This window comes from Tigriopus californicus, chromosome 8, assembly GCF_007210705.1.
Source record: "Tigriopus californicus strain San Diego chromosome 8, Tcal_SD_v2.1, whole genome shotgun sequence".
Lineage (NCBI taxonomy): Eukaryota > Metazoa > Arthropoda > Copepoda > Harpacticoida > Harpacticidae > Tigriopus > Tigriopus californicus.
In genome coordinates this window covers 6,642,602-6,655,040 of record NC_081447.1, presented here as the reverse complement: position 1 = coordinate 6,655,040, position 12,439 = coordinate 6,642,602, and the positions used below count along the sequence as shown (strand labels likewise).

The window sequence follows — 12,439 nt, the reverse complement described above, 5'->3', positions numbered from 1 at the left end:
TGACCAAGAGCAGGCTGATTTGACTGGAGGCTCGTTCACAGTCCATATTTCTAGAGGTTCTTGATCTAGTGCACCGCTTGGACAGCACAGGAAAACTTCAGACAAGCTATCAAACGTGCTCCCTTTGTTGTACTGACGAATATCCTATGATTTTGCATTGTTAACTTCATATTCAAGTGCTCAATTTTGCCTTAAGTGGCATATTCATAAGATACATGTACATTGGCTCGACCGCAATTGAAGAATGATGAGAGGACTAACTTGAGAATCACTTTGAGCACGCTGATTTTTTGGCAATTCGCATTTTCCTCGTTCTTCTCCACAATACTACAATTAGCACGTTAGAAGAGGCGACGTCTTGGCGCATAAATGAGCAATTTAAATCCTCGAGAAGCAACTTTGCAAGAAGGAAACAACTAGAATTTGCAATTGGTTTAAAAGCAAATGCCGCATACGTGTTACTGAATGGAACAAATCAAATATACACAAGCATCCATTTAATGGGTATTAATGGCCTCTCATACGGGGTTTATTTTCAGGCGGCTTTAACGCCACAAATTTACACTGAAAATGCTTTGAATCGGAAAAAATGCTCTCAAAATTACACATTGGTTGGATAGACGAGGAGGCATGAATTATGTTAAGATCAGAACGTCGTGATCCTCAATCTAAGTCCCAGACGTTTTTCAATCGGAACTCTTTTAAAAGAACGCTTAAGGTTGTTATCCTCAAACAAGTCTACAATATCACTTCTGATGATAGCACTGATGTACAGAGAGTGCTCGCACCACAAGATGTCCACTTGATCAGGATCAGTTTGGACTGAACCACAATATCTTCTTTCACTATGCGGAACTCTACTATTGAGAACACCACACCGTGACCGCAAAGTTCGGCCCCATTGAAGGATCACTTCATTTTGTCTCTCCGACAGTCCTGCATACCTCAGATGACTAAGATTTGCATCTTCAATGATAAGGTTAGGACATGCAATATCCAAGGGTTTTATACAGTTAGCAATGAAGCCCCCTGAAAGAGTTTGGTCCATTCCTCATTGACTTAGAGCTGAGGTCTACCATACAAGAATACAAGAAAACATCACATGCACCCACAAAGAGGTAAAAATTGAATTTGAAGATAATGGTGAAGGGATATTGACGTGGTAATCCTCAAACTTAATCTCAAAGGCTACAGTGCAGTGAATGGATTGCCTATTTTTTGATGGACGGTTTCACTTGCTTTTATTCGCATCGGTTATTACAAAAAGGATTTCTTTCATGATTCAGAATGAAACTGGAATCGTAATTCGCAACAATTGTAGGATAAGAAGGTAAAAACGTTGATCTTTCTTCACAAGCCCTTTTTTCGACGTAAATCTAACTAGATGATCGTCCCCAAGAATGTATTTCGCTCTACGTAGTCCATCTACATATATGCGGTATGTGACGTGAGATTTTATTCCATCGAGCATTCTCATCATTTTTGTTTGTTTCCGATTTATTTCGTTTCAAATGCTTTTCCTGTTGCATTGATATTAAGCACCCAGAAAGAGTAAGTCGATATCTTCCTTTCAGAAATCATAAGGAATCGCAAGAGTGCATTTGCTTCTCCCATTTACGGAGAGTCACCGCGTGGATGATGAGTCTTATCCTTGTTGAGAAGCCAATCTTTGAGTGTGGATTGACACGACAAGAAACTGTCTAGTGCAAGTTGTAGACATTCGGGTGTTAGGCCAGGCCTGGCTTGGCAACACACTTTCAGGTCTTCCTTCACGCCTACAATTATACAAAGAAATGAGAAAAGTCGAGACCTTACTGACTAGCTTTCGTTCGTGGGACAAAACGTCGAAAAAAGGCAGAACGAAGACTAAGTAGGCCTGACTTCTGTAGCTAAGAAAAGGATGAGGCACGTGTTGTTGGCTTTCTCAGCTTCAGCTTCATATTTATATTTCTGTCTTTTTTTAATGGATTCGTCATTATTAACGCATTGCATTATTAACCGAGCTTATACAAGAGGCATCGTGCATTCGGAATCTAACATCACATCCGTTAGGCATCGTTAGATAGAGAGAGCGTATGTGTATGTATATAACACTACGAATCGCCGTAGTCTCGTTTTGACTGGATCAGAGTTAAGCTAAAAACGTTTCGAGAGTTACACGAGTCCGAACAACAGCAATGAAGGCTGGATTCGACAGGAGAAGGAAAAGGCTAAAGGAATAAATAAAATGTTTTACAGAATCAATTAATATAAAGGGAAGGGGCGGGGGTCTTTTTTTCAAGAAGCGTTTCATTTACTGTACACGTCAATGTCTCAGGGGTGTTGTGAGATGGGGGCTTTGTTCATGGCTGCTTTCGGGTAGAAGTAATAATTATGATGATGATAATAATAATAATATGTACAAACAGTGAGGGCTTGACAGCACTTTGTTTAATAAACTCTGATGAAGAAAATAATCTAATAGTGAAGATCTGGATGTGTCTCATGTCATGAAATACGAATGTAATAGTGAAGCCAATTTGAGCACAGCTTGTTAGCTCTGAAGTAATTTCTTTTTCAATCAGTCTTTGCATTTTTAAGTTGCTGTTGGATATTTCTTTTTCTTTTGACTACGATGTAATAGAATATATAATGTATATATCCACTTTCACAGCTCGACATTGTTGTTCAAGTAGACGATTTCACTACCAAACAAATGTTACATATGCATCAATCGAATGGTATTGGGGTTGGTTGAGTCGTCCAATATTTCAGAGAAGAAGGGTGTTCGGATTGCTGCTGAACTTGCATTGTTACACGCGAGAAAAGTCAAGCGAGCACGTGATCAGTAGAGATGATAAGAATAAAATCGCAGTTCGGTAGTTTCACACCAGGTTCCGATCAGCGAATGAATAAGATGGTGATGATGAAGATGGTAACTCCTAAAACTATCTTTTGATTCATGTTAGAACAATTGTAATGTCTTCCAGCACTGAAAAGCATCAATTCAGCTTTTGCTCGTGAAGTTTTAATGTGTGTGAGTGTGTGTGTGTGTGCGCGTTTGACTTCACAGGTATCTGAGCCAGGGGTCTTCGCTTAGGGCCGATGGGGATTGGGAGTATCCGCCGGAACCGCCATAGTGAGGGGCTGAATGGCGGGGCGTGGAGAGTGGGATGGCATTCGAAGAGGGGGCTTTGACATTATTCGAGCCGGCCACACCCAAGCATTGGAAGACATAGTTCTTTCCAACATTATTGTCCCAGAACTCCTCCGCACCGGTTTGGTAGCAAAGACAGAACTGAATTCGTTGGCCAACCAAAAGAGGAGCGGCTGTTCCTAAGTGGAACGTGAATTTGTCCGAGAACCCATCACAAGATCCGTCGATGTATGTGGCCTCAAGATCGGAACTGGTGACCCATTCATTGGTTGTGTACCGCAGGAGCACCTTCTTTTGAAAACTGAGATTCTGAACCCGAATGGTGCCTTGAATGGCGGATTTGTTGGCCATGTAGGCGTTTTCGAGGCAGACTTTCTTCGTGTTAAGAAGATCGAAAAAGTTTGCAAAACCCCCGGGTTGACTGAACATGGGCACAAGCGAGGTTGAGGGTAACTCTTGGTTGGGCAACATGGGTAAGCTCCGGTTGGAGAAGCCTTTCTTCTTCCGGAGAGACATGGCAGAACTGTCTGAACTGCCGGTGTCGCTTTCAATATCACTTAGATCGACGTCCTTCAAGTCTTTATAAGCACTTTTCGGTACCTTGGGAATCTCATCCAAGAAGGTTTTGACATCCGCCAAATCCAAACCGAAGACATCGGCAAATCTAGAGACACGAACCAGACAGAGAGTTAGAATCAATTCAACGGCGGCCGTACTCTTTCTATTCAAGTATTCGCTTCCTTACCTGACAATTTTCCTGCGACCTGGTGTTCCAGGGGGCGTTTTTCCAGATCTCAGGGAAGTTGCTCGTCGAACACGCTCGGGCAACTCCATCCCCTCCACCTTGGTGTCTTTTGTGATGGTTGCGGGTTCCTCTGTCACATCAGCATTGGATGTCTTTCGGGGCATCTTAGGCGATTGCATGTAGGCCCGATCGGGTCCCGATAGGACTGGAGTGGATTCACATCTGGCAATAGAAGCTTTGAAGCTCGGGACTGAATGAATATCTTCCGACGAGGATGAGGCATTGGAGGCCATGTTAGATTTTGAGGATAGATATGAGAAATTGGCTGGGGAGGCGGCAATGGGAGTCAAGCTCGACTGAAATCCCTTTCGCATGGCCGATTTGGGAGGAGAGCTCTCTTTTTGGGGACTTCCTTCCTTGGAGGACCTCACAGAGGACTGTCTGGAGGAGTTTCTCGAATATTCCCGGTCTTTTTCCAATAGGGATATCAGGGCATTCAGCTTAGAATTGGCCACCTTATGACGCGCCTCCCCGTTGTAGATTGTGAAATCTTTCATCACATTTTCATCATCTTCATCATTGGCATCTTTAGAAATCCCTTCCCTGCCCTTGTTCTGAGCCGAATTTTCAAGATCCTCTTCGGATTGGTTGAGCTCCTTCTCGGTGGTTTGGCGTGCTACGTCTGGCTCTTCGGTTTCGAGTTGGAACATGGTTTCATGGTCGTCTTCCTTTGTAGTTGCCTCATTTTCGGCTTCGACGAGAGAAGCTCCTGAAGAAGGCGAACGATCTCCCATGGGACTCCGCGCCGCTTTGGGCGTGGAATTTGCGCTTCCAAATGAGCTGGTGTCAAAGTGAAGCAATTTATGAGCGGGCCAATCCTCGGGATCAATTGACTTGCATTCATTGAGCTCGTCATTTTCGTCATCAAACCGCCTCGTCTCATATGACCCAGATTGCAAGGTCTCCATGTCACTGCAGAGCCCCGAGGAGGCGCTTCCAAAGGCCTCATTAGCTTTCCGAAGATTGTTTCTGGGGCTGAGACTCTCATTCGAGGAGATGTCGTCTTCGTCTTGCAAAGTTGCTTCCAAATCACAGGCCTTATTCCGAAGCAGCATGTTCTCCCGAACGTCGTCACTGTCCGGAAGCACAGCATCTTCCTCGGGTGATCCAATGTCGAAGTCGAAGAAGAGATCACTATCAGCGGATTCATCGGCCTCATCTTTCTGCGTGTTCAAATGGTGATCCTCTTCATGAAGGCAATCGGTATTGGGCAATTTTCCAGCAGGCGCATTTGAGGGCATATGTTTGGGACTTAGATCGGATTCAGAATGAAATTTAGCTCGGAAGAGGTCAAACTGGGCGAATCTGTTGGGAGGGAACGTGGTTCCTGGGGCGGGAATGAATTTCAGGACTTCCTTTTTCGGTCGAAGTTCTAGCCAATTGATGAAACCGGATTCGTCTGGCTCGGAAACGCGTTCAGACTCGGGATCACCCAAGTATTCCAATCTGGATTGAAGTGACCTAGTAAAGAGGTCGGTTTGAGCTTTGTAACTCATGCTTAGCATCTTAGCTGTACTTTGACATAGATTAAGGACTGGGCAAGAATATTGAAGGGCTACGAAATGGGAGCTCACGAGTGAGGACAGACAACACTTGTTCAAAAAGTCACTAGGGCTTCCGCCTGATTCCGAAGACTTTAAAGGTCTCTGGCTTTCGGCTCGTTGGGGCGACACGTCTTCTTTCAGACCCTGTTTCGCTGTAGCTCGAAGGTCCACTCTTCGGCTTTGAAGTATTGTTCGTCGAGTCTGTTGGTGTGCTACGTTGCCACAGACGGGCGATTTGAAACTGAATTGACGTTTGGGAGATTCCACTATGATAATGTTTGAAGGCGAAGAAGGAGAAGCACTCGAAGTCGAAGTTGTGGGAGTAGCAGAAGTAGCTGAAGTAGCCGTACTAGCGGCTGAAGTCGTTCCAGTCGAGGAGGAAGCGTAGAACGAGGGCCGAGATGATGGGATTGGTGAATGGCCATGGGAAGGCAAGGGCGAAAGATCCTCCTCCACCTCCTCCTCCTCCTCCCCGTCACTTGTGTCCACCGAGTAAAGTGAAGTGCAGTGCGACTCTTGGGGCTCGGGGGCACAATTTAGGTGATGCGACGAAGAAGGCTCAAGTGGTGATGGGGATGCAATGGGGTCGTCACGGACGCTCTGGTAGACGAAGATTGGCCCCAGAACAGGATTGCACGCCGGGTCAATGATGGGTAAGAGTCTTTTGGGTCTAGCGTTGCCGCCCGTGAGGTTGCTCGTACTACGATTCTGACTAGATGATTCCGGGCCCAAGTTTGGGGTGAACATGTTTCAAAAGTGTGATAACTCACATCGGACGAGTTTGGTCTGCCGTTCTTGGGTATCCAACCTAACAGGGTAGGTCCAGTCCGAGCTACAGATGGAAAATAGCGGCAGCATTCTAGAATGGGAGGAAAAAATTACGCTAGGCGGGCTCTCTCGATTGTGGACGTGTAAGTGCGATTTGGACTACTCGCTCACTTAGTATTCCCTCTCAGTTTGGAGTAAAAACACGATGTTCCGTACTGTTCAGCTACTCTGATTCTCTCCACCAGCGAAAATATCACCCTGATATTTTTGGAGTTTGCAAAAACCTCGCTATAACGTACTTGTGTTTTATACGTTTAGAGACCAAACTGGTTGCAAGAGTAACATTTCTACACCCTTAGCAGTCAACGATTGGACAAAGGATTTGTCGCCTAACGGCTCTTCGCCATCCCTGCCCCAAAACTGCGTCCCCATGTGCTCCGTTTGTGGCGTCATTTTTTACTTTAAAAATTCTCATTGAGCAAGCCCATCTTCATATCAACACTCGAACTTGGATTGGAATTCCCTTTGTTCGAAAGTACACCCGTTTTCAATTCATTTTTTTCCGCTACCGAATGTACATACATACAATGCATGTGTCCAAGCATGCATGACCTTAGCATCAATATTGGTTTTTCTTTCCTCTTCTACCAATTTGCTAATCTCAGCCTAGAATTGTAAATTTCACCTATTTGATTCAGTCGTCTTTCAGTAAATGATGAGGTTGTGCTGCACCCTTCAAAAGCGGAATAAGCCTTTGACAACATTGATTTTGATTTTAGTTATCATGATCTATAATTATGGCATAATAATTACAGTATTAATAGGCTAACTTTGCATGTATTTTGGGCATGTGCTAAAAATATAATAAGATAACGAGTTCAAAAGTCCTTAATGAAACGGCAAATGCCAAATGAAAAAAAACGAAACGGCGCACATGAATATCAGAAGTGTTTGTCAAAGACGCTAAAGAATTGAAAATTTAGACAAATACCCCAAAAGTAACAAGCACACACATGACGAAACACTTTGAGCGTACGCAAGTTTGCTCACGCCGATGAATTGAATGATGACATAGTCAGAACCTATTGCCAGATTGCAACGTCCTAACGGGATTCGGTTCTTCTTTTTTTGTAGAGGCAACATTACACAACTACAACACCACGGGAAGGTCCTTTGACAAGGAATGGAACTGAACGTTATGATGAATATATGCGTATATTTAACGCTAATTTCATTGGTCAGTTGCCACTATTCCTATAAAAGCTGCAGGTTAAAAAAAAAAGTCTTAATGTCGAAAGAAGCGCATGTGGGAATTGATTGATCTCTGTTTCTCCCTTTGCACGGCCAGCATGATTTTATAACTCGCACAGCGGTTCCAATAGCAAATATTATAGTACTATAGATACCAAAAATTACCATGAACAATTGTAGTCGAACTCGGTCATTTTTATAGAAACTTCCAATCTTCAACTAACTTGGAGCACCTTCGAACAGGAATGGGAGAAATGAATGAATCCTTTTTCTTATCCTGACAAAGTTCAAACGTTTGGCTTCTACGCCTTTGCCGGCAAACGGAACGTGTGAGGACTCTGGCAAACATCCTACCCAACCAAGATTCTAGAACTTGGAACAAGGGCCGTGCTTTCTCAATGTAACTCCCGGGATCTTCCAAAACGTGACCAGCTGATTCCAAAACGTGCAGTGGCTTAAAAACGTGACCAACGCAACGCGTCAAAACGCGATCATATTGGATCAAATGAGGATCCAAACGAATTGGAACCACACCACACATGCATACTTTGACCGTATTGAAACAGATGCAACATACTCCAAGGCTCAAACAATGGTATTTACATTCTAGTGCATTAAGGTCAAAACTCCCGTTAAAAGTTGGCAACGTCGCATGGCTTTCCTCGTTGACAACATAGCCATCCATTCCCCAGAGCTTAAAACTCAAAACTCTCTGAAGGGCCAGTCAATCCATTACACCTTGTGATCTCACCTTAGTATTTTTCTCTCGAGATGATATTTGGATCATCGCCAAACGAAAACTTCCAAGCAAATTCAAACGAAACGATGGCAAAGTCACTTCTCGCTCATTTTCCCGAGACGTACACTATGTATTCTGTTCCCGGTCCATGAAGGACTGTTTCTTGCCTCTCTGTTAACGGGGAACACGGAGTCTCCTTGAGAAAGGGCACACGCGCTCATTCCCCAGCATCCGAGGCCGACAAAGAGGATCCAAGAGAGAAGAAGAGAACTGCTTGGAAACAAACGAGGAAAGACCCGCTTAAAAAGAGGGACATACAAACATAGGGCTCCACCAGCCTTGATACCGAGAGAGGTGACTTGGCTCGACTTGGCAATGGGCCCTTGGAGCCTGCTCTCATGTTGGGGTGGTAACAGCTACTCTTGGTCCTTTCCGGAGGGCCTGCGGCGGGAAGTCCCGCTACAAATGTCAATGCCTCTTCACAGGAAGTCTTTGTTATTGTTGCTTACGCACTAATTCGGTTGGAACGTGAGGTCCTTATATTGGAACACATTATGCATAGATTGGTGTTTCATCCAGGAGTGTCAGCTGACACTGAAAACTAAGATACACATGAATAAACGGCAATTCACGGCATTGCAGCAATATATTCCGTGCTCCTGTGACTACCAGGAGTCATTTTAGTAATTGGAGCGATAACGTTTTCTACCCTTATTCTTGTGCTCTTCAGTTATGTAGCAAGTTATCGAGGATACCGCACACCATATCCAGTCCAAGCTGTCTTCTTGGCAACAAAAAATGGAAACTCGAATGGGCAACCAACTCGCCCAACCACATGCAAACTGGTTTTGTGGAAGTCTCAAGCTAGGAGAATATTTCTCTCTTGCCATTGTAATGTGGTAGAGCTTTTCACAGACAGAAAAGTTCAATGGCAAAAAAAAACGCTCAAACGTTCGATAAAAATAGTGTCTCTTCTCGAAGTTAAGTAACTCGCCTTTAAGTAGTGATCTTTGAGCGACCGATTTCGTACTTCCATTTCAGGGCGTGCAAAAAGTACATTCGCACAACTTGTTCTTTGATCAAGGATTTTGCAAATCAAACAAAAACAAACAAACTCAAAGCATCCCATAATAGAGTGTCGTAATGAAAATAAACCCAATTGTGTATAACGTTTACTTATGATAATCACAAGCATGGTCAGGAGCTGTATCTAACGTGTTACGACTGATGACCTGGAATTCTGAATACAACTCAGAATGGGTGGCTCCATAAAACTTCGAATTCAACACGTTTTGGAAACCAGACCAAAGATAAAAAAAATAAAATGACTTCAAAATCGACCAAGTATTAAGCTATTGAGCAGTTGAGCAGGGCAATGTCCAAAGCAAGGTGTGAAACTTGAAGCCATTCCCCGTATTCAAGACATCACCTGACGATAACCTGGCTGACCATATCGATAGTGTATGTACTGCATTCGTGGAGAGGATGTCGTAGTTAAAGACAAACATCTCCGGGTTTTCCCTCCTCCCCCTCCCCCTCCTCTCTACGTACGTACGTACGTACATACGTACATCCCCTCCCCCCGTGGAATGAAAGGGGCTTCGATATCTGGATAAAACTGGTTGGCCATCGGGCAGGCTTGCAACAGTGCATTATTTACGATCTCGAGAAGCTCGGCTTACTCGCACAGACCTTTAAGGCGACATGAGAAATTTCGGCGTGATCATCCAGTATTCATTCCTCCACCGCGTGATCGTCGTTAAGAATTTTGTTTTGTCCAAGAGTTGGGGGACCTCAGGAGTTCACCAAGGGACTACTCAGAGACTGGATGTAACCCTCACTTTGGTTCATTTAAAACGGCAATGATATTTAAATGGGACTGACGTAAAAATCATGTTTCGTTTTTTTAAGCATCAATGGCATCGAGAAGTCTACTTAATCGGTAATGAGGAAATTCAAGTCTTAAATGGAGTCCATCGAATGAGGTGTTTTTGCATCACAGATTACCCACCAACCCGTGAAAAGGGAAGTTGAAGATACAGAAAATTCCTCGACTGCTCTCAAATCTCACGAGGAATAAGATTGTAAAATACGATGGAGAGCGGCTGCTGCACCTACCCTTGGATGGAGTCGTGGGGGTTGCTGAGGGATCATGCTTTCAAAGAGTGAACACTCTCTGATCCTCTCTGAAAACACTTCGAAGTTTGGGCTAGTTTACCCTAAATGTTCGTGAACGTTTTCAACAACTAGGAGGATTCAGAAGAGAAGAAAAAAAGATTTTGTGACGTTTCTCGTTAGATCAGTGGTGACCAATTAACTCCGTTCCTTTAATTCTTGTATGTAGGTACGTATACGTAGTTCAGACTATTCGGTCAAGCCATTTTTGCATCCATTGGGTATCGCCATGGAATGAAAATTCAGTCGCCAATAAATTTGATTCAAATGACAATGCGTTTTCCAAATCCGAGGTCTAAGGTGACCACGAGGGGATCAGTAAACCGGTTTTGGTACTGTGTATTCTCGACGCAAACCGTGATATCAGACTAGCTTCACCCAGGAAGGCCCTTTAGATGTCAATCCAGTTGAATCCAAGCTTGTTCGGCGCCAAGAATACGCGGACCAGAAGAGATTCAAACTTGCTTTGAAAATCCTTCTGATGACATGACCATTGCGACCGAGGAAAAAAAAGGAAATCCAAGGCGCCATACTGGCGCCATCCAAGCCAGAACTTTATCTTCCGAGTTATAATGAGAAAAAGTCACCGTATAGTTATGGTCGTCAAGTGGATCATTCGAGGATTGTTTCCATTTTTCAACTTGTCAAGTCTAGCCATTGAGACGACCGATGGCACAAAAAATGGACTTATGAAACTAAGTCTAACCAGATTAACCAAACTACTAACCCTTTTTGTTCCGAAAAGTGTACCTTTGTCTATTGAAATATTGATATATTTCGATTACAATTGGGGACAAGTAACAGAGCTGCCACCCAATTAGAAACATTAAAAGCACAATTGTCTAATAGCAACTTGAAATTTATTCTTAAACAACCTCGCCCTATTACCTGCACCCATGATTCCAAGACCTTTTTCAAGAACTATTGATCCCATGGTATTTTGGTCGGTCGAAAGACAAGTGTAACGTTTCAAACCATCAATCCTTCATAGAGCGGTTTTGGGTTCTAACAATCTCCCAATATGGCCATTGATAAACAGAGATCTAATCAGTACGCCACGTACGGGCTCACCAGGTGAACCCAAGAAGTTTGTCAAAATGGGAGAAAACTGGCTTAATGACCTCAACATAACAATGAGGACCAATCAAGTACACTTCAAGTTGTGGAGCCACCAAGCACGGACAAAGCCCGTGATCAGTTTTGTTTGGGATCGTAACCCTTGTGATTGGTCACTGACCAATCGGCATGGCAATTTAAGGATAAACTGAATTAATCTCTATTTTTTCACTTGATCAGGCGGAGATGTCTTGATTTTCCTTTTGAATTCTAGGGAACTGGCAATATGGCCCCATAACTGGTGGTGATTAGATGAAAAACAAGAATCGTGACCATGCACTCCGTCGGTGCTTTAACAGTAGAGACAATGAAGAGCGTGTGTCTCTTGGACAGCAGAAGTTGGACAACACAAGTGATAATAATACGTATTGAATGAAATGGAGCTACCTCGAATTAGACATGACGTGACAGTAAGAGAAAGAGGGCTTACCACAAACTTCGTTGATTCTTTCTATCGATCTATTGATTAGAGAGAGAAAGCTCGACACTTCCGTGTGCGGCAATGATTTTCGTCAAGCACAAGATCGCACTTTCATGAAAGTAACTCCATGTCATTTACTCTGAGCTGATGAGAGATACCGGCACATTTTTAATGGCACCATTTTTGTTGACAATGAGTAATTAGCAAGCACCGATCAACACTGAAAAAGTGAGATCGACGTTTCCGAAAGCCTTTTTTAGATGGAATATCCTAACACCGTACTTTGCTGTAAAGCATTTTCGACCGGTTGGGAAGAAAAAACCAGGCAAGTTTGGGGTGGGTTCTATGCTGGAGATGGACGGAGAATTGTGAGAAGTCAAGTTTGGGGTAGGTCGTTGATCTCGTGTCTACTAGAACCTTAGCCGGTTCGGGTCTGCATTCGTCTGGGGTTCGCTGATATTGCGCTTTTTGTGGGGCCATCGGG

At 43.7% G+C, this 12,439-nt stretch overlaps 1 protein-coding gene across 2 annotated transcripts; it reads right to left on the bottom strand.

Moving 5' to 3' along the window:
* Positions 1-1,912: 1,912 nt before the first annotated feature.
* On the bottom strand, positions 1,913-12,157 carry LOC131885856 (uncharacterized). 2 transcript variants are annotated; one of them, XM_059234040.1, is made up of 3 exons: positions 11,965-12,157; positions 3,882-6,344; positions 1,913-3,800 (listed from the first exon to the last, which is right to left on the bottom strand). In XM_059234040.1, exons 2-3 carry the CDS (start codon positions 6,230-6,232, stop codon positions 3,047-3,049), a joined length of 3,105 nt encoding a protein of 1,034 aa, XP_059090023.1. In that variant the 5' UTR covers positions 6,233-6,344; positions 11,965-12,157; the 3' UTR covers positions 1,913-3,046. The 2 variants fall into 2 exon arrangements, with proteins under 2 accessions (XP_059090023.1, XP_059090024.1); XM_059234041.1 differs by lacking the exon at positions 11,965-12,157 and adding an exon at positions 8,256-8,395.
* Positions 12,158-12,439: the final 282 nt, after the last annotated feature.